Genomic DNA, 24,463 nt, shown 5'->3' on the forward strand with positions numbered 1-24,463 from the left:
TGTAATGCCTTCTTTTGCTGTGCCCTAACAGGGTCCATAATATTGTACCTAGCTTTAAGCCTCTTAAACATCTATTGTAACATTATGGAATGCAAATAAATATATGAATATGAAAGGGTATTCTTTTCGCTTTTTTTTCTTCTGAGTCTGATGAGTTCACCGACAGCGACCGTCTCTTCGAAATCCATATCAGAAAATGACGCTTCGACTTCAAGCGCACTGCACTTTAGAAACATGAAGTGACAATGACAAAAACTTGAATGTAACGCTGACAAAAGTAACCTGTGCGCGCTTAGCGTTAAAACATGTTATTTGGCTAGTAATTGTAATACAATTAAAGGTTTTTATGTTCATCATCTATAACGGATTTCTCTTGTTCCAGCGATGCACATTTGGGCGTGACACACCGGATTGAGACGAATCAATCCCCGCGATGTCACAAACGCCCCACGGTCGCGGCCGCGCGCGTCACCCCGGACCTCCCTCTCCCGCTCACTACCGTCCGCCCTCCCCGTGGGCCCCGAGCCCCCCACCATTGATATCTGGACCACGACACTCCACAGCTATCCTTTCTCCCCCACCAGTTCAACCTACTCCAAAACCCTTCCGTCCACTCCACTCCCCTCATTTACGACAACATTCACCTTCTCCTAGCTCTCATTTTTCCATCTCTCCATATCCGACTTCCCCTTACCCCATTTCACCAACGTTGGGCCAGAGTCCTGAATACTATTATTCGTCGCCGTATGAAACACGCGAGTATGATTACGCCGGCATACCGTTGGAGCCTCCTCCGCCACCGAGGCCGATGATATATGAGGAGGATGAGGAACGAGGTCCATCGACAGCTGAGATCATAGCAAACCAGTCTCAAGAAGGATATGTGGATGAGAAGCTTGCTGAGTACCAAGCCACGATTCAGCTTTTGCAAGGTTAGTTTCTTGTAACAATATAGTTAACTGCTCTCATAGCTAAAACTTCTGCTATATTCCATAGAAATGAAATTAATAATAACATAAATGTTAGCAAAGGCAACAGTACTTATGTATATATACTACTATACAATAAACCTAAAATATTTTAATAAAATAGGCTTAGGTGTACCTTTCCAAATATAAATAACTTCGAAGCTGTCTGTTGTAGTCTAATGAAATAAGTTGGCGGCTGGTAGACTGGTGACCCCAGAGCTGGTGCCAGCGTTAAAGGTACACTGCCACAAACATTTTAAGTTTGTTTTAAATTATTATTATAACTAGAAAGAATTGTAAATACTTGCTAGGGAAATTAATATTTAGTTGATATCATTTTAATGATATATTGCACAATGTAAACGTTTAACAATACATCTGCGTCAAATAATGAAGAAAGCAGAATCGAATAACCTTGACGCTAAAGATAGCAAATAAAATTAGTATCACTGTGTGGCGTCTGCTTCGTGATATGTGGATAGATTCGAATTTGCAAAATTAATTATTAATATTTTATTTATTTTAACTATCTATACGTTCATCTGTTTTTGGATTCATATCCTAATAGTTATAGGTAATATTGAGAAATGAGATAAGTCTCGTTTCTAGAACTTTTGTACGTCAAAATGCGAATACGTTTTTGACATGCGGAAGTCTTGTTATGAAAGACCCGTATGACCCGTATGATTTTGAGATACGGGAGTGATAGCGCTAGGATATCACACTAAGGGTGTGTTTCACAATGTACGAATAAGTTCTACATAAGTTCCAAATAACCTATTTATTACTTATTGGTACGATAAACACTATTGTTGCGCTTCACGGCTGTCAGATTCGCTATTCGTCACATAAAGTCCATCGTAAGTTATGAGTCCGATGAAAAGTTTCTTTTTCGGAACTTTTATATTCCAAATAATTTATGTGTTGCATAGCTATTTGGTACTTTATCCATACAGAAACAGAAACAGACCTTAATCATACTATCAGACTTATAGAAGAATTTATAATGATATTTAGGTATCCTGGTTTATGTATAACATGTGATTTTCGCGTTTGGTTCTACGCCAAAACTTATAATTTGGTAGGCGTCCCGAGTGATTGACACTATGTCCAATCACTCTTAGAAGATAGAATAGGATTGAACTAGGCGGCGACTGTCAATCATTTTTTTGCATATAATAAAAATATCTTTTGTCGTAAAGAAATTGCGCCAAGAGAATGTACTTAACGTTACTAGGGATGTGAATAACTCAACGGGTGCTTGTGTCGCTTGAATGTGATTAGTCCAAACACTTGACCAATCACAATTAAAGTTTCAATTGGTAGATTCTAACGCCGTTTTGATTTTCAATACTATTTAAATGCATTATTTGGTAAAAGTAATAATATGTAATTTTCTGACAATAGTAAAGTTTTAGTTGAGATAAATAGCAACTGATATAGGGCTGCAATATCGGAGAATCACTTAAACACACAATATATGTATAACGTAGGCGGGTGATGAAACTAGGAACTGGTGATTGGTATTTTTTTTCTTGTGATAAAATCATACAACGAATACGCGCTAACAAAATAATCTTAATACAAATGCTGAAATAATATAAATTTAACTACAGTCACTTATCAATTAAAATGTTATCAAAACAAATCTTTTATCTGACGAAGCTCTTAATTTTCCATAAACACGCCGTCCAAAATAAACAGTTCTCTAATGTATCGATGCAGGCTGTAACACTGAACTGAGATCATACACCTTGTGCCAGATTCACACACGGCCACTTCCTTCTGCATAAGTATTTCTGCGAAAACAAATGAATAATGTCTGTTTTATTATTTTACGTTGATAGAATTTTGTCATTTTCCGCAGGCTGTCGCAATGTAACGATATTAATATGTGTGATTTTGTCTCTCAATATATGATATACACGGATAAATGTGGCTGGCGTGCTTGGTAGAGATCACTTTATAGCAAAAAAGGTTTCCCCTTCACTCTCCAGGATATCCACGCGTATGGCTAGATTCGATTATTTTTTTGTTTAGTTTTCATTTTACGTTCGCGACCCATTTTCGCTTTGGGGAAAATGGGTCCAATGGGGCCCAAACTAGAGTTTGCACTTCTATGAATTGGAACCCCATGGAATACAACATGGCCCTGTGTTAGAGAAGAGCAAATGGGCAATTTTAGGCAGGTGTAACCTTAACCGGTATTCTTCCTTCTACCAACTATGATGCAGGAACTGTTACTGCATTTAAGTGTTAAATAAAGTGTTGTTCATTTTTCTTACTAACTGGTCCAGTGACTGAAAATCACGTTATAATTCTGTTTTCTAATTATTTCTGACTATAAAGTTAAACGTCATTAACGTGTCTAACTATTTTAATAGTTTATCGAGTGACTGTTATTGATCAATTTTTATATTTCCGTTTAAGTGACCATAAAACGGTATCGTAAACACTTTTTTCCATTGCAAGTTCTTCTGGTTTAAAGTAACTTCAGAAGCGATTTTTTTCCGAATAAAGTAAAGGTACCACTAAATCTAATTCATTTAGTTATTCAAAAGGCACATATCGCTGAAATTGCTTTATATCAAAGATTTTAAACATTTCTATCTAAAAGAGCGTTCCGAGTCATCTTTAAATATATTTGATACAGCTGATGCAAACGTCACACGCCTACCACCTACGTCAGACTTTATAACTGTCTATCTCAAGAGATTCTCACGATTTAGTCTGGAATCTTAGATCATATTTTATATAACAATTTTTCATTTTGCTTGACTTCCTTATTTCCTTTTCATTAGACATTTCTAGAAATCGCAAGCGATTTAAAAAAATAAAATTATTCTAATATAGATTTTTTTGACATCGCAAGTTAAAAAAAACCACTGTTAACATGGCGTGTAAACAACACAATGAGTGAAAACACTAACTTTTTATTTTAAAAAGAAAAGAAAAGGCGTGGGACAAATATTAAATCCTATAAGATATTATATTCGTAAACAATATAATATTCAGTATGAGAAATTTCGTCAATTTTATCATCATTATCAACATCAGATCTCTTGTTCATGTAAAATTAAGTTAAGTACATTCATAAGTCTCCTTTTATTATCTCAACCTTTTGATTCAAATAAGTATTGTACTATTATCGGTTATAAAAATACTTTATTGGACTTTTAAAAAGTCAAGTCAGGTGGTGACCGTACCCACGGCCAATATGTTTTCATAATTAGGTGACGTCAAGGAAATAAGATAATGTAAAAATCTCTATGACCTGAAGTATTCATCAATAACTATCAATGCTGCTTTAACAGAAAACAGTGTACTCATAATGATCTCATTTTTAGTCATGCCAATTAGAACAATCTGTAAAGCGAAAATTTGTTCCTTTTAGGTCACTATGCACTATGTTTATCTATATAACGTTTTCTTTTGTTATATAGCTCTAAAGTATCCAACGTCGTATGATTTAGTAGTGACGCGTGCCTGACTTATTTATGGAGCGTTCAGTCTAGTTGGAATCGAGCTATGAATTTCCTGGAAATTCCTGGAACATATTGAGTACTACTTAAAATGGGTAAGGATCGTGTTACTAATCGAATAACTTGCCAATTTTGGCTAGCAATTGTACATGTACCATTCTTATCATTTATTTGATAATTTAAAGGTGACATCAATTAAAAATGTGATTTAGCGAAATGCATTCAATTTTGTTTCTTAATATAGTTTTAACTGAGTACAAAATGGTCTATTTTGAATAAACGTAGAAGTATCTTTTACATATACGTAATAATATTACTTAAATTTAAAATTTCTTTAACTAGAATGTTTTAATTTTATTTAAGCTTTTATATAATAATTTACGAAAATATTATCGCTTTATACGTTTTAGAGCACAAATATTTTTAATGTTGAATTCATCTTGGTTCAACTGACAGTTTAACCTACTTTAAAATTTCAAGTAGATTAATACTTTCTTTAAAGTCTTTTCGTTGAAGGTGAAAAACGTTTCAAAGCCAAGAAACATTAACGAACAGAACAGCACAAAAACACACTAATCATTATACACTAATAAGATCGGTGTAGTAATTACTTAAAATCACTTTTAAGAGTATTTGCAAGTTTCTATGTAAATGTTTGGTAAGGATTGCTTAACATCCTCTCTTAAAACAAACAGTGATTATTTTTATACTGTAAAGATCATGTGTTGTAATGGTATTTATTGCAGTATTGTACAGAACGAATTACTGTGTGTAATATGGTATATTAATATACATAGACTATGCTCTTTATGGGATAGGTCAGTTGTGTCATGTTTATATAACCTGGTGAAGCTTATGTTCTTAATCATAGCGTATTATTTACATTAAATAGCGTTAAATAAAGTTAAAATATTGATGACTACTACCTATTCGAAGAGTTTGATTGAATAATTCTTTTGTTGTATGTATGTGTTGGAAAGTCTATCGAAAAAGACTATATATAAAGCATCCCACTTTGGCTGAAAGTAGATTATTTAGACATGATTATAGCCTGTTGTAAAATAATTTGTATGGTAAGTAAAGTTCTGATTTTATGTCTGTAGATATAAAACTAAATAGCGTAGAACAAGCTGAATTGAAAACACATTAACTAAGAAAAGTATCTTCGTTTAAATGATTCAAATCCCACGTATGCTCCATATACATTTCTATATTAATAACTTTATATTTAGCGTTCACTCATCTTTATTTAAAACCCCGATCGTGTGCACCGATCCCGACGCTAACACGAATTTATGTTGTAATTAACGTTTTAAAAATCTTAAATCTCTTTGGCGAAAACATGTTTTAAATAAACAAAATGGTGGGTGTATGCACATGGAAAAACTTTTTGTTACATCATTTGTCACTGCAATTATGCATATTTCAATATCATTAAGCGTATAGAATAAGTTTTTTAGTACGACCTCAATATAGTCTGTGATACAGAAAATCAAAATTGCTATTATTTAGCGTCTGTTTTTGTCTTTTAAAATACCTTACCTATCTTGTGGTGGATAAACCAAATATCATTTGTATGAAAAGTAATTACTACTATTTCGGTGGGAATAGTTTCCATATTTCAAGAAGGCTCAAGCAAGTTGCCGACCTTTAACCTCTTTCCATAAGCGATGCCACAACGTAAGCTATACATATATGTAATTATGTTTCCATGGACTACTTAAGAAACGCCTGCCGTTGGATTAATAGCAATGTAGTTTAAAATTTAACACGGCGCGGGACAGAAACCGGTCGCACCAGATGCTACCCTGTTTCACGAGCTACCCAAGTATAAGATATATAGTTTAAAATTCGCGGACGATAAGCGCGCTTTTTATATATTATATCATTCTTGTGTATATGTTGATGATTTCTATCGACAATATATTCTAAATGTTTTTAAAAATTTTGTGTATTATCCTTCTATCGATATCTAAAGTCGTATAAGTATTATCTTATAAATCTCAAGTTTCTCGTTCAGTTCGTGATTCCAGACTTCTATAGAGTCACGTTTCTCGTGAGATTTCTCACTGGGAACGCTTAAAGGGAATTTCTTTTTAATAATACGAAATTAAAGTAAAAGAAATTCCTAGTGTTAGATGAATAAAATATGGGTTAGTTATACAATTTATTGATTTAGGTCGATTTGTAAAGAAAACGATACGTCGTTTGCGATGACATGAGACCTTGAAAACCCGTATGTGTCGGGGGCGTCATTAGATCTTCTCGTCGTCTCGATCGTCTCTGTCTATTAACATAACGAAAATTTGTAAGATTTACTAAATATAAACAATAACTTTCAAAGATATTTATATTTTAAGTAAACTATGTATTCTTGACATAACATTGTAGTACGCACCGACCTTGTTGTTAAGTCTATAAATTAGTTAAATATTTAGATTAATTATTATTGAGATGCATTAAATCTAAGTTCCAACTGGTAATGTGTTTTAACATTAACGTTGGAACAGCGGGAAAACAAGGAAACTGGTAACTACGAATTTAATGCTCACCGAATGTAAGGAATTTGAGCAGATCCCGTGGGCGTATAATCGGAACGAAACATAGTTTGAATACCATTCGTATAATACAAAAATCATATTAAAAGGTTAATAGCCCGTAAAGTATATTTCTACCGCTTGATAAAATTAATGCACGTATAGATGTGAAGCGTGGTATACGATCAAGAATAGTGCCTATTATAGCAATGTTACAGATGTGCTACCCTTTTCTTCCCGTTTTCTATTCTATAAAAATAAACATACCTAAAAGGTCAATCTTAAAATATATAATAAGTGGTTTACCTGAAAGGCAAGGTGCCTTAATAGCGTGTAGTATTTGAACCAACTTTTGACAACAATTATATATAACTGTTCTTATTATTACGACATCATAATAATTAACATTTCATCTGCATGCCAATTGTCACACGACTGATTATGCGGTGTATTTATAATTAATAAATCTGAATGTACAACTTTCTTTGCAAATAAGCGATAAATTTATTTAAGGTCAATTATAAGATACGCATGAACTTGCCGTGACATTTGCATGGAACTTATGAGGTGCATCGTGTTAGGTGTTGCATTTGACCTAGCTTGTACTGGACACAATGGCGGCTCAAATTTCTAGCTCAGCTCGTCACACCGGTTTTGACTGTCTTAACCTGGTATGTGAACGCCTCTAGGTGACTTTATTACTGCATATCCCACAGAAATGCGATTTTAATCCAAAAAGACAACATGAAACGCTCGGATTGTCATCTACCCACAACACAGGCTCCCTAGAGTGGCGACCGGCGATATGAATTTTTTCACTACTTTGTTTCTGTTAGTATTTTTTGGGTCTTTGCTGCCGTTTGACGTGTTGATCTATAAACAAATTATAATATACATAATTATAATGGAATGTAAGTCGCGAACTGTGAAATCACCCCCAGTGGAGGTCTTCCCGGGAAGTAAAGGTAAAAAAGTACGAATTATATAAAAAAAACTTTCTCAAAGGCCGGACCTACTAAAATAGGTATCAATGGGATGCGGATAAAGGTTGTCGATGTAGGAAGTGTAAAAAATCGTGCTTTTAAAGACCGACTGAATACAAATGATTACAGACATATTCGATATATGTCTTAATCTTAGATAAAAAATTTAAAATCTGTAATTTATTAGTAAATTAGATCTACGTGGCTGATGGGGATATACAATCTGCTTGGACTATGTCTCCTTGAACCAAAATGAAGAGTTGGGTTTTGGAATAAACATTTTTGTTAACACCGCGCAGGATGTGTAACGGAAATGTTTAATATACACTGATAACTTTATTTTAATGTAATTATCTTTTAATATTTGCAACGAGCAGGTCGCGAGAAATTATGTTTTATTGCTTCAAATTTATACACGAGTCTAGAAGACATCCATTACGATCTCGCTTAACATAAGACTACAAGTAGTTTGAAACTTACCCAATTAACTAATAAGAATAATTAACGTAAGTAAGTGTAACACTACTTACAGTCTCTACTAAAGGGAAGACACTCTGTTCTTGTGTCCTATTTTTTCACTTACCACTGTTAAGCACTGAAGACTAACATGCATTAACATTAATTCACTAATTATTATTATATATTATTGAGGTGTTAAGAAGTTGAATAGCTTCGACATTCACGAGATGGTGGAGCCTTTGTTCGTGGGATCCAGCAGTCTTTTTTATGATTGTAGCGACGTCCTTTACATCAAGTAATACTTATAATTTCGCTTGGTCCGAAACATTCTATACATTATACATACATATACTAAGGCCAGCCAGTACATGAGAATACATATATTCTGTACAATATTAAACGTTGTATGAAATGTCTATGCAAATCTATAGTAGATGTTCACAAATAATTCAAAATGGCGGCGAGACAATGCAGTGTCTTCAGTAAACCGGGCAAACTGGTCCAACGTGCAGGATTATTACATTGATTTACAATGTTTTCGTCCACATTGCGTAAAAGTATTTTTATCCCTATTTTATATTTTATATAACCTCAATATTTATGACATATTTTTGATTGATGTTATTGAGATAGAAAGACGAAAGAAGTTGATCAATGATGAAGTAGTATGATGCTATGAAGAGGCATAAAAAAATTGTGTACAATTATTCTGTTTGATTCCTCTACGTGAACTTTTATCCTCAAAACGGGATGCCTGGACACCAAGTGACAAGAAGCGAGAATTAGACAAATATCCGTATATCGTCAGTATTACTTCTACGACTAGTAGTCTAGTAAACGAAAGTAGTCAAAATGATAGAATACTGAAGATATCGATCAGCTTTAACAAAGGGCGCAATGGAGATAAGGGATTTACTACCACTATGTGGAACCAGCTGCACACTGAAGTATTTCCGAACCAATTCGACTTAGGGTCCTTCAAGAAAGAGGGAACTAATTCTTAAAAGGCCGGCAACGCACTCGCAAGGCCTCTGGTATTTAGAGTATCCATGGCCGGCGGTATCACTTAACTCAGGAGAGCCTCCTGCCCATTTGCCGTTTGTTCCATTAAAAATAATTATTTTTTACTTTGACCACTTTCGGACAGCTAAAGGGATCACAGATGACACACGGTCCGATACAAATTAGTTCAGAAGTTTTAATAGTCTACTAAGACAGACTGTGCTTTATTAAGCGTATATCAAGTTATATTTCCTACATAAATTCAATCTTAATTCCAGTTCAAAATGAAGATAAACGCCAACGCATCTCTATTTAAATTTCCATATACAGGTACTATCTTGTGAATTGTATTTGGGACTTTATCAGCTTCTAATAAGGTGCATTTATAGATGAAGTGATTCGCAATGACCATGATTTTGCCAAGTGCTTCGTGAAATAACGTGGGTAGACAACAATTGTGATTGAGGGTCAATGTACTCATTCATGTGGTCAGAACTAACTGTGGTAATACAACTTCTGCCACGGCTTCACTCGTATGTATTAAATAGTGACTTTGACAGCTTGACTCATCTCAACTCTTGAGTCTAGAAATACGCCTTTCAGTTGCCAGTCTTCTATAGATTGCACTCCGGAGAATGCTCCATAGAACTACACAATCTGATTCTGTCTTCCCCATTCAAACAACGCTTATCTAGAAGCACGACGGAGTTACACCAATTCGTTGTTCAAGTGGTGTCGCATTGCACGATTTGGTTCGTCGTTTCTTATAAAAAGGAAAGCAAAGGAGTGGAAGTCCTTGCCCAATTCTATCTTCCCTAGACTATATAATATGGGTTCATTTAAGCGGTGATTAAATGGGCATCTCCTGGTCAGCCTGCCCTCCAATAGGCGACATCTTACTTAACATCTGCTGGGATTGTGGACAAAGGTCTGTGCAGTCCTGGGCAAAAGAAAAAATAGGCACAGAATGGGTCTGTTTAATCGGAGAACTTGGCTGTAGTATCTTGCTCATCTATCATCACAGCCTTTAGTTAAAATAATTCATGCATACATATATATATATATACAAATCCAAAAAATCTTGTCTTTATTATGTAATCCCCTAACCTTGGTACTTTTTAATACTTCTTTAACATACATAAATTATCATACATTTACATAACTGGATATTCCAAGTGCTTTTCAAAGATTTATTATTAAATGTGTAGAACTCATGTACACCATGCTGCGCTGCCTGTTCTTGGCCTCAGATTTCAGATTTTTTAGACTGGCACTGTGATCAGACTTCAAAGCCTAACACATGCCAACGACTATTTACTCAATTTCTATTTATTAAATAGTTCCCATAAAATTGCACTTCAAAAGAGTTTCACATACGGAAAGCCCTCATGACAATTAACATTTTAGTGCTTAATTCAATTTTCACTAACGAGCCGTTTCGGAATCTTAATTTAACGTGAAATCAATTTACCATTGTCAAAGTGGTAATAATTATCTTTTCTGTTCTATAATTTCACAAATATTTCATATGTAAAGTACCGAGTGTTTTTTAAGCCCGGCTATTTCTCTCGGCCTACACCCTCTGTCTTCTTTGCCGATGAGTAGGGATCTGCGATACAAATTTAATGAAATGGAATAAGTATAAATACCTGTAACTTATATTACATAATAAACATACTTTTTTGTAAACCTATGCGTAACAGGTGATGTCACATAGAAAAGATCGTATAATTAATCTTAATCCATTATAGAATGTGATTTGATTATTCAAGATCGCCTTCGAGAACGATACAACGATTATAGCGTTCATAAAAATGTTCAATACCATTTTTGATTCGTGATTACCTCTTCATCTGCGCAAAATTTCTGTCCAGCATTCTCTTGAGGTCAGGGAACAGGAAAAAAATACTGGCGAATCTTGATGAAACAGCACTTTCTTCTTCTTCAAAATCTATCGTATTTCCGTCTAATACCTTTAAAATGATAATAATAACTCAGTTATTTTAGCTATATTTATAGTCGTAGTTAATAAAATATCTTAAACTAAATATATATAGCATAAAAGCAAGAGCAGTGTTACCTTAGTGGCTTTAGCGTGCGACCCTGAGGTCGTAGTTTCGATCCCCAGCTGTGCACTAATGACTTTCTGTCATTTAACATTCGCTCAAACGGTAAAGAAAAACATCGTAAGGAAACCGGCTTGCCTTAAACCCAATAAGGCGTGTGTTAGGCACAGAAGGCTGATCACCTACTTGTCTATTAGACTGACAAATGATTATGAAACAGATACAAACACCTGAGGCCCATACCACTGTTTTTTTTTATAGAATCAAAACCTTTACTTGTTTTCAAAGTATGAAAGTCTTTTTGTAATTCATTCAAAAAAAAATGAAGTGTCACATTGTTCTGTTACTTCAAATTACAATCGGACATCAACTAATAATTATATAATTGTTGAGCACCAAGTATTTTGCAATTATAATCGGCGTTTAACGGCCTATTGTTTCCCTTGACATACGTAGGATTTTAGGGCTTTCAAGGACAAAGGTCTTTGCCCTCGACGACTTAACAGTATAGAGTAATTCATAAACGTTGATTAGTTTAATGATGTTTTGCCACCCTTTCTTGTTTACAATTCTTTTGCTGACCTCATACAAAGGTTTGGAATCGAATTATCATTATTATCAGTGATTAGTATTTGTGAAGTATATTTTGGATATCTTATTAGGTGTTCATGAATTTAATCGCTCTACTTTACTAGCCTCTTATTAAATGTGTTGGTTATTTAATTCTACCAGTAGGCTTACTCTGTAACTAATTTTAAGTATGCGACTTGAGTGCTAGCGATATTGGATGCACACGTGGTTTTCATCTAAACATTATAATGATTGAAATCAAGAGTGGCGATTCTAACAAAATATTAGAATTTGATATGGGTTAAAGCCAGTGGTGTAACAATAGAGTGGTAGGGCCGGCAAAATGCCAAGGGCCTCGACCCAAGAGGCCGCGAGCTCAAATTGTTTTATTTTGTTTAAAATGTATGCAGGTTCCTCATGTTTCCTTCACCGAAAAGCTAGCGAATAGATGATGAAAGCATTGAGATATTGTGTTAAATGGATGAATGCAATACCCATTGGGCTAGCGTGGGGACTACAAACCATTCCCTCTCGCCTAAAAGAATTATTGTGGCATTAGTGGGACATATACAACGTGTAATTGAGTACGCTGAAAATCTCTTTATTAGAATTAAACTGAGTACAACGTGACGATTTTTACTGATAGGGCCCCATCAAAGGAAGAATTTGGCACGGACCCCAGTTGGTATAGTTACGCCAGATTGTAGAATTTTGCAGCCATTCGTATTTTGGTACATTAGTTTGATTTAGTTTGAAAAAAGAAAAGAGCGTACCAATTCTTAAAAGGCCATCAACGCACTCGCGACCCCTCTGGCATTAACAGTATCCTCATTACTTAATATCAGATGAGCCTCCTGCCCGTTTGCCCCTGTTATATAAAAAAAAAATCTTTAAATATCTAATACCTTATAAAATTAATCGAAAATAAGTTTTTTTTAATAAACATAAGCTGTTGCCTATTTTAATCGGTGTTCACATTTTTATGAAATTATATTTCAAAGTATAAACGCGAGAGAAATCCCAGCACAGCTAAATGATAAATGATAAATATCTGACTTTCACAATGTCCGATCGGATTGACAGTACAATAATGATTAGAACATAGAAGGAAGTAGGTTATTGCAATCAAATGTTGTTTACTTGATTTATTGATGCGGCTTATAATTATTAATTAGGTACGATACAAATAATATAAGAATTGACCAATTTTAATATGACTAATAATGTAAAATGTAAAACTCCTTTAAAGACAAATTTGCGCGCCATTGTATGTGGCAGAATATGCGTAATTACTATTGTACCACCTTTTTCTACCATATTTTTGCAATAAATTATTATTACCTCACTGTGTCTCGGTTTTTCCAAATATGGGCTTAGTAGGAAGGTAAATAATAAGGCCTATTATTGTATCAATACGAACTAATAGTACATATTAATAAAACAAATTACACAATTGTTTTGTGAATGAACTTTACATAAAACCTTAATCTAAAAATAACAATTCAAAAATGAAAATGTTTAAAATTATCATTTATAATGAAACTATAACTGAACCACAATAGAACCTTAACCTACAAATAAATAACCAAAGTTTAACGATGCAGAATTAATTGCCCGATTATTATAATTTGAGGAAGCCTAGAGCATTGTTAGACCTTTCAAATTTTACTCTTTCAATGGCTTAAGTAACAATTAACTGTGAATGTCTGACTCTGAGTACGGCTTTAAGAAATCTAGTTGAGTTAGTATTTTTGTAAAACTCAGAATAAATTAAAAAAAACTACTTTACATTTATAATGTACATTTTTATATTAAAGACAGCGAATCCTGTTAAGAGAATTCAATCGAAGAGAATCATCAAAATAAGTTTTTATTTAAATTTGACAAACATTACTATGATCTAAGATATCTTTTTTATACAAAATAAATACATTATTATCACATAACTTTTTATTTATACATTTACAATATTAAACAGTTTCACGAATATTTGTGTTCATCATTTAGTCGAATACAAGGAAATACGGGATTTTGATAATAAATAAACATCATTAAATTAATACAATTATTCCTTAGTGAGTATTGAATATTTAAATACAATTTCTTGAAAGGATATACAATTTAATTTAATTTATAATTTACATAAACATCTAGTAATCGTTATTAAAAGTTCCTAACATCAACACCAAACATGCAAACATCTCAGTTTTGTTCGGGACATACAACGACCACTATTGAAGACTTGACATGTTTAAACTATCGTGGAATATTCTCTAAATAACCTCCATCATGAGCACATCTCACATACATACCCTCACCATCACACAACATAGACGAAATAGATTTTTAATACATGCTAAATACGTTACAATATTAACTTAGTTAAATGTATTTGATCGTTTTTATTGATTTTTTCCATTCGGAAATGTTTCAACCTTTATGTATTCCATCTTTGGTTACATATTTAGTACGATTACGAAATAAATAAATAAAGTTCAGTGGTTGTGAGATACACGTTGACAGTATGTATTTGATGTATCAGTCAGATTTGATTTGATTCAATTGACCTTGTGTTACGTACAATTTACACACAATACTTTGTAATAATAGATGGCAGGAACATAAGACTCACCTATGTAAAAAAAAATATATATTATATATGTTTGTCACCCGGCAACAAGTGTTTTTTGGATATAAATAACAATTTGCAATTTTTAGAAAAAATCATCAAAAAAAAAAGATAAAAAAGCATCGCAAATTTACTGTAATATAAGTATTACATAAGCAACACGAATCCTTATCAATTGATAACGGACGATACTAGCGAAATTATCAATTAATCACAAAAAGGATTGTCCCCTTTTTATGATTAGAAATAAATTGGGAAGAGCATTTATCAGATACAGACATATAGAATGTTATTTTAACCCAACTAATATTTTTCTCTTTAACATATATTACAGTACAGTATATCTACATATGCATAAATATGTGAAATAAGTCTTTATTGGCTTGCACATTTGAACCCGTATTTTCCACAGTTATATACACTACTCGTAGTATATCTACTTTGGATATAGAGTTCACCTGAAGTAAAAATGTTAACCAAATAAAAAATGTGAATGTGTTTCGAATTGGTGGCACACATAAATAATTGAGGTTCAAGGGCAATCACCCAAAGCACAATCATATATACAGTAGCATAATCTAAATTACGTATACAGATTACATATAATAAGAAAATTTGATGCATTTACTTTGGAGTTTATAGTAACGGCTTTAATATTAAACCGAAATTCTTATAACAGCTGTATCACAAAAGGCATGAAAGAAAGGAAGGTTTTTCAGTGACCGGGTAAACTTGGAAAGCTCATGAAAACCGTCTGGTTGTCGTCTAGCCTCGCGCATGCACCTAGCTTAACTTAACTTGCCGGTTAGTATCGAGCGAACCTCCGAGAGGGGAGGTCATGTCGCAATGTCGGACGGACGCGAGAGCCCGTCGCAAAGCGGCCTCCGCAACCGCGTTTCCTTTTTCGAAAGAGTGTGGAGTGGGCGCAGCAGCAGCGACTCTGTGGACGCCACCACCGACGTCGACGACATAGAGAAACGCATCGAGCAACGCAAGCGGCGACCTGAGTCGCCCAAAATCGAAGTGAAGTTAAAACATACCCGTGATACTCTGTCGCCGGTAAAGACTTTTGAATCTTCATTTCCCAACTTAAAACTACGGCATGTAGAAGCTGAAACGAGCAAGGAGACGGTCGAAGAGGGCGACCTTACTTCTGGTGCCCGTTTTGTTAAGTTTGAACGTGTCGTGAAGAGAACAGTGGTGGAAAGGAGTGAGGAGAGACCGGAGTCACCGCAGGGTGAATGGTACTCCGAGTACAAGCAACACGCGCTGCACAATGCGCCCAAGAAGGAGTATATGAGAAGCAGATCTGAATATGACTCTCACATCGCAGAAATACGAGGTATTTTGATTTTATTATTAAAATTAGTATGACTTATTAATGGAATGTTTTGTATGCGTATGCCGCTGTAATTCACCTAAATCAATGTTACCTGTTAATGAAATACAGGTTGTTAGTGGATGGGAAACGTAGATTAGAGATATACATATAAAAGATTCAAGGAAAATAAACTCAAAATGCTGATTATTTAAATTTCAATAAATGCTTATCTCGAGAAATAATTAAGCGTAAAGTGACTCTACCTGTTTTGGGTGTTTGCTGAAATTTATTCTGTATCCACCTTATCATATATTCAAGTCAAGGCATTTCGCAAAAACGTTTTGTTGACAAATAGTGAATTGTTTAAGCCTTTGATGGCACGTGTTTAGGTTTTCCATACCAGAGTACGAGAATTACGTAAAAGTATATTTTGATGATAAACAGAAGATTTTTTCTTTTTATAAATATATTAACTAAAAAAAATTTCTTAGTCAGTCAGTTGGATGATAAAGGTTTTTTTTTATTCAATTTGATTGATTCTTTTTTTATTTATGTCGATAACTTATTGATACTGTAGCCTTCTAATACATTTCGTTATGCACTAGTTTTCATAATCCGTTTAGCAAGAGAGTTTTCCGAGGGTTTGGAAGAAACACATGGAAAGGCACACACGTAGATATTATAAACTGAAAAAGACATAGTAATGTGTTCGCCTACATCTTGGGCTCTCATGTAAGCCGTAAGTGACAAGGCTGGTAAAAACTTCGTTTTGTTGCCATGGTTACGTTCTGGATTTTAAGTACACTATGTTGAATTCCGTTGCTATGTAGAGGCCACACGCTATTAAATGATAATAGAATATTTTATTTCTTCTGCTTGTATGTATATTAGCAAGCTTACCTGTGGTCACACGAACTCCAATAAAAATTATAAACCTACTTTACATAAAATGCAAATCTTTCCGGACAGGTTTACTATCCGCTTACAGAAACAGCGTCGTGACATAGGAACAATTAGCAATGATGTCATACGTCAATTCTATTAAAATTTTTATGTAAGGAAAAAGGAAAAAAATAAATAAATACATATGAACTACCAACGTGAAATATTTAACAATTTATGCATTAAATACGACCATGAAAGACAAAGTTAAGGAGGCGTAATACACGATAACTTTCAATGACTTTATTTTAATATTATTAAAGTTATCCCTTGAGCAACGTCTAGACTCTAGTGCGTGCGTTACTCGTCCCTGAAACTGCGTTCTAACTTGTCGTGCACCATGTGTGCGCATTCCTCTAACAGTAAATAAAGATATCGTATTGGAAATCAATTGAAAATCTAAAATCTACCTGGCAATATCGGCAATACGGTTTAATAAGCCGTAGTCCTATCATTAATGTTCTCCAGGACCTTTTGGCTGTCTTTATTGAGACTGGCTATGTATACAGGATACCATTAATATTTTTCTTAGATAAATCGCAATATATGTTCGGCCCCACCTGGGAAATGACCACGAGATCTTTAAAGCATTATAATTGTATCGGTAAAGTGACCTTAGAGACGCATTAAACTCTCACAATCATTCTATGCGTAATAAGAGTGATGTCATTCATGCGGTGAGTCGGTCATGCTTATTTAAGTTACCATTTTGTTGTTTTATCACTTATATGGCTGACGACTAACTTTTTATTTTATTTACGGAGACACTGATGTATTTATTGCGTGTAATGTTTCTTGGATAACTATATATAGAGCTGTACTATGTTTAATAGTTGGTACATGGAAAGTTTTGATTAATGTACAGTAGGTTCAGCGAGATTTAAATTATAGTTATTATTCAGTTTGTGTTAAGACGTTATTATAGTAATAACGTATAAGCTTTTAAAGACTCTGGTCTATTTCTCAAAGTGTAAGGTATTTTCTAATGGATATATTTTGCCGCACTTACTTCTCATGGAAAATTTGTCTAAATTAAAGCTGATTGAATATGAATAGCTGCAGGTGATGTCATAGCGTTATCTCATGCAGGTCAAGACCGGATCACGCTGATAAAAGAATTAGTAAACAACACTTTAACATATTAATTGTACAATTAAAAATTGTATCATGTTTTGTTTGTCTATTTAATCTAACGCTTACTAGTAACAGTTTATATCCTGATTATATTAATGTTATGTTATCTATATATATAGTATCGTGTATATTACGAAATATAGAAATTATATTGTTTAAGCGAATTCGAAATTGGCGATTTTAACTAGCAACAAAACATACTATTATGGGATTAGTTACTTTAAATATATTAATAACATGACTTTAATTTAAATATTTAATGTTACGTAAACCACTGCTTTATTTAAGGAAATTGTATTCGTTTTTACAAAATACTCCCAAGCGAAATTAGTGAATTATTACTGAATGAATTCAAAACTCTCGTTACACGTAAATGAAACAATAAAGCTTTTTTTATAAATTTACGAATATTTCAACGATTCTAATCCTTGGGATTGATTTGCTTCAGTTCAAATACTTATGGCTGCTATGCCTTACCAACAATTTGTATGGCTCAAAACTTAGCGAAGAGTTTCTTGTCTGTTCTTCTTGCTAATATAAATTTATGTTATGTAGAAATAATTGTCAAGTACAGTAAACATTTCAAAATGAATCCTAGTGTGGGGACTAGTGCTTTTTCTTTTTAACTAAATATCCTTTTGTTGTGTATAATAAATATTTCTAAATACACACGAGGCGATCTAGGGTGCTCTCCACCACTTGCCACCCGATATTGCCTCTGATATTAGGGACGTGTTTAGACGCTTTAAGAGTGTACTATAAAAATGAACAACTCAACAATTACCACTCATACTTAGCCTTAGCTAAATACTTTATAGCAGAGCATAAAATAGCCAGTAGGTTTTAAATATGAATAATATTGCATAAATTATTGAGATTTTGCATTTAATTTTAAGGCGAAATTCGTTGGTACTATGTTAATTTATATTTTTAATTTTAAAATATTCCAATTCCTTGTAAAACAAGACTAAAGTAAATCGCGATGTAAATATGAGATTAACTCTGCTATTAGCTATATATTATGATCTAATCATGTTATCGAATATGAAATTCGTTAAAAATTAATCTAAAGCTTAATTTCACCTAAGACCTTTTATAACCTTTAAATACCGAAAGACCAAGACGAGAGTACTCTAGTTAAGCGTAATCTCACGTTTTGTATTTAATAAAGGCCAGACAAGGAGCATAAACATCCATTCATTTGTAAGTAAACACTGCTCGATACATATAGTCGAACGTATTATAGGGATAATGAAAAGTAACATTGTTTACGACGACGCATAGCGTAGGTATTTATGAAATATTTCCAACTATCTGAATATCTGAATATGAAATTCATTAAGTAATGTCCGAATTAACTATTGAATATTATGTAGGTACGTATTTAAAAAAAAATTACACGTTTGTTGTATGGTTCTTCAGTGAATGATTACCCTTTTTTTCATTTTTAACTATTTTCCTATTGTTTTGTATACGAACAAAAGAAAACTAAGTTGCATGTAATAAAGTATTATATTATAAGACGATACATATAGGTTAAATTAAATATTGTTAGCAGTTTATGTGGTATTGTCATCGTGGAACGTGACCGAACAATCTTGTTTGAAGCGATTGTAACATTCAATTTGCTTGAAGGCATGTCAGTGTGTATTGCATTTTTTGAATGCTTATATTATATTAAGAATATCTTCTCCATCTGTATCTGGTAGATCCTATAAGAGTTTTTTACACTTTAAGACGTAGACAATACTGTCTCTTCCATAAATACGTAACGTTGAAGAATAAACGTAATATAACAGTATATATTTAGATTATTAAATTGTTAAATCATATATTCTACTATTTATATATGGACAACAATTATTTCAAACTCCATTAAATTTTAGACTGCATGTAACCTTGGCCTTGACGCACGACTGGACGGAACCAGTTATTCAAATTATCTTCCAAAACAATTTTTTTACATAATTAGTGCTAAATTTTGTAAACGTGTTGTTTTAAAGGCCGGCAACGCACTTGACACTCTGGCATTGAGAGTGTCCATGGGCGGAGGTATCACTTAACATCAGGGGAGCCTCCTGCCCGTTTGCCCCCTGTTCCTTAAAAAAAAAGTAAAATTACGTCATCAAAGGAAAATGAGGCTATCATAACACAAAGTAATTTTTTATCAAAGTAATATTGTTTTATTTATTGAGAATCACAAACCTTATTGCCGCTTAAGCCTAAGTTTACTATTCAAAAATACACCCAGCTCCGTGTACTCTGTTCTCATCCCGATTACAAAGTTGAGTTTTCGTAATCCACGATCCGAAAGTTGCGATATCAGCACTATAGATGTGTAAGAATTACATCGAAATTACATACTAACGCAAACGTCGTAATCGCTATCGCTTTCGGAGGTTAGAGAGTACCAGCACTGATCTTAGTTGGACGGTAAAGAAACTCAGTAGGACATCAAACAATAGACATTTATTAAACATAGAAACTCTGTAGGACATCTTTTCGTACATCTTTTTTAAATTGCGGCTAGTCTAGCGGAATAGTTAAGAATTACTAGACTCCTAAAAGTATAACTGATCCCGGTTTGAATCGGGAGTTTTTAACCAGATCCCAAGATCTACAAATAAAGTTGTGGTTGTGAGCATCAGCTGCAAAAATTACATTTAACACACCATTTCCTGCCAATTACGTGCACGGCCTCAATTTTTCACAAATTCAAAGTAACTCTTGTTGTTTACGGAACTATAGATATACTTAGTCTGTACGAAATCTATAGCGCTATGTAGTCTTTGTTTGTCACTCTTGGCAAAGATGGTGCCCTATTATTGTGTTGGTTCATGACATGACGCAACTTAAGTCTTTAGTTAATTAAAATGATTGATTTTTATTTTAATAAAAATATAAATAAACTATACATTTTGCAACTGACACCAAAAACCACAAACTTAAACCTACAGGTGTAGGTAGGTACAATACAGGTTACGATTTCATAATTGGAAAAATAGTTTTGTAACAAATGAACGATAATCATGTAGCGAAAGAGTTATGTTGCTTAGCTGAAGTATAGAAAATATTTATTTTTACGTTCATTTGTTTTTACGATCTTAGCATCTTTAAGATGTTAAAATGTTTTAAAAGTTCTACGAAAAGTGATTAAATTGACTTCTAAATGACAAATGACTCAAAGCAATTACCGGGTCTATAGACATTGCTTTTTATGGATCACTCACCAAGATAAGCTTAAAATGTATTTAAAGATTTTACGAGTAAGTTCGTTTGTTAATGGCGCATGTTTGAGGAATTTTAATGGAAATTATTGCAATATTTTTCTAACATTATTTTGCATGTTTCCAATTTATCCTTAGTTAAGTAATATAAATCTGAAATAGCTATAAAAATATTCTTATCACTGAACATTGTATAATCACTGTCATAAGTTGTACTCTCCACAATTTAGTTTTTCAACAATCCAATTCACTGATCATTAATTGTAATTTTATCATTTACAATATCGATTTTCATGTGTTACAGAAACTACTAAAATTAAACAAACGCCATTAAATATTTTAAACGAGCTATGTCAGTATTGACTGTGCTAGAAACACTACTTAAGTTAGCAAGCTTTTTGACAAATTACTTCCGCTCTACCTTTATAAAGATACATAGTGAACAAAGAATATCCTTAACATAATTGCTTAAATTTGATTGCATTTTATAAAAGTAAACATCATCCTCACTTTGTTTTAACGAGATAAATACCTAATGTTAATGCACATTTGAAACATCTATTCTCTATTATAATATATCTATGAATTAATTTAATAAATGTACTTGCAAATCTATGGACCTCGCCTAATATTACAATCTAGAGACTAGTTGATCATATAATATTAGCAATGTTCAAAGATCATAACGTTTCTAATCAGGTTCCAAAGCCTTTAGCGATGAAGTCAGCATACGAATACTCAGCTCGCTGGCCTTTTAGCAATAAATTAATTCAGTACTGAGAATGTGAACCGCCATCCATTAAAAGACCATGAACTTTTTCTGAAAATTAGACCCAGTGGGGTTGTTATAAAGTTCAATTTCGAGTAAACAGTATAAATCTAGACTCGTTTGAGCAGGAATCCAAATAAGATAAAGGAGAGTTTGGTGGCAAACGTTAGGTTGTGTTACTTATTTTTCTTGCAGTTTACACTAGCTAGAAATATAGTAGAATTTATATTGTACTAAAGCTCATTTGTTCTACTGCACAAAGAGGTAAATTTTCGCTTAAAAGTACATACTTTAAAAATTCTTGTTTAGAACAAGGCTAAATAAAAGAAATATAAAATCTTCTAAGATCTTTGTTTAATAACACACACTTTCCCGCTAAGGCGTGGTTTTGGCGGCAATGCTTGAATTTCAGGAAGCTATTGTGTCATTAGGGACAACTAGGAAAAAATATCAGCTAGTTTCATTATCGGACATTGAGACAAAATACGAAATTCCACCCGTTTCACCGCGTTATTTAAGGCAGTTTTTGTCGCGCACACTTTATTAGATTATACTCAAAATGCAACGAAGTCACAGGTATTTAAAATGTTATAATATTGATAATATGCTCATATTTACTGTATATTACGTAAGAAATGATCTCAGGCGGACTGTCATGAACAAAAATAGCATTATGTTTTCGTTTATTTTAGCAGTTATCGCACGTCTGTTCTGTGAAATCGCGACTTTAATGAAACGGAATATAAAGCATTGATATGTTTTAAATTGTTAGCAATGTAACACAAGTTGTTATATATATATGAAGAATGAGACTCCAATGTGTTGCTGACATATATGAAAACAATTACTTTCATCCAATTCCTTTAAAATACAAAATGTTCCAACAGAAAAATGTTCTAAAAAAATTAAAATGACAAGCCAAATCTAGCGTATTTTTCAGACAAATTAAATGAAACGTCAGTTAACTCCTAATAGATAATTATAAATCAAAAGAATCTAATCTAATAAATATAGTTATTCCTTTACATATATTTAAATTTATTATATACTAGCTGTTAATTACGCCTTCACACAAGTTAATTTGATACCGAGTTATTTTAATACTATGACATCTCCTAAGATCTTCGTTGACTTGAATAAAATATTGTTATTCAGTGATTTTAATAAGCGATTTTTCTGGCTCTACGCTTTCTTTTCCTATGACAGTAGTTATTCTGATTAGATAGTTGTGAATGTTATAAATAAATACATTTTTGGAACTAACGTCCATCAAGAAAAGAGCGTACCAATTAAGCCGCCAATACTGTCCCTTTGCCTCCTGGTCTATAAAAAACGCATTTATTGTACATAGTCTTATTTAATATATTTTTTTGTTTATTTTAATTGTATTTATTTATTAACCACCACATCATATATAACGCTTTATCTACAGTATACGTTACAAGCTATCTATTCCAAGATACATGACAAGTATCGGAAACATAAATATTACAAAAAAATAAAAATACACTTCCAATTTTAGATAAACTTTTGCTGAAATTTGTATTAGATATAACATAGGCAATGTATTTTGGTGCTTCTTCTACATCTTGATGGACGACATGGATAACCGTTACAAATGACGCTATACATAAACATGTATTAAACAGTTTGTGCCAGTATTGTTTCAATGGAACACAAACCAAGACGACACTTAATTGACCAAGCATTGGTCAACCGAGCTTCGATAGCAGATAATAGTTATATGAATGGAGGTCTTCATATATTTAACGACGATTCTGCCATTAAACGAACCTGTCATGTGAGTGTTGAAATCTTACACGGTGCTAAACGCGACCTTGGTTTTGAAATGCGCAGAAATATTGTGGCTTTGTATTACCCGTCTGGCTGGATACCGGCCGCAATGCAGCGTGTCGAAATCAACAGCATAATATAAATATAATCTTGGATAATTTATTGGGGCATGGTGAAAGCTAGGTTTTGGGGGCCATATTTGGCTACATGATTTCAGAAAACCTCCTACGTCTAGATAATTAATTATACTGAATATATGAAATTTTATCAAAATTTTCGGGACATTTTTAATTATTAATAAATATAAAGATATTTAACAAGCCTTTTATATTCTTCTATAAGCAAACTTTTCTTCTATCGTTGACACTGATGTGGATTTTTGTGTACAAGACCTGCTGATTTCTCACCTTCATCGTACGATCAAGTGTTTGGAGGCAATATTTAGAAGATTTCAGTATTCCTCTGAAAATGTCTATATATTATTTTACTATTTTTATGTTGTTTGAAATATGCAGTAGTGGGTTATCTGGCCAAAATACTATGCATTCAATATTGTCACGGCAAAAAGATATAACAAACG

The 24,463-nt window shown here is 33.2% G+C and overlaps 1 protein-coding gene across 6 annotated transcripts in view; it reads left to right on the plus strand.

Annotated features, from left to right (window-relative positions):
* Positions 1–24,463, plus strand: part of LOC123709073 (nesprin-1) — a 137,996-nt gene that overhangs the window by 10,776 nt on the left and 102,757 nt on the right. For 5 of the 6 annotated variants that reach the window (XM_045660175.1, XM_045660172.1, XM_045660174.1 and 2 more), the window contains exon 2: positions 383–932. In XM_045660175.1, coding sequence (XP_045516131.1) covers positions 434–932 — 499 coding nt within the window. In that variant the 5' untranslated portion in view covers positions 383–433. Of the gene's footprint in view, positions 1–382; positions 933–15,526; positions 16,039–24,463 lie in introns of those variants that run through there. The other variant, XM_045660173.1, reaches the window with a different exon arrangement.

This window comes from Pieris brassicae, chromosome 4 (genome assembly GCF_905147105.1).
Source record: "Pieris brassicae chromosome 4, ilPieBrab1.1, whole genome shotgun sequence".
Lineage (NCBI taxonomy): Eukaryota > Metazoa > Arthropoda > Insecta > Lepidoptera > Pieridae > Pieris > Pieris brassicae.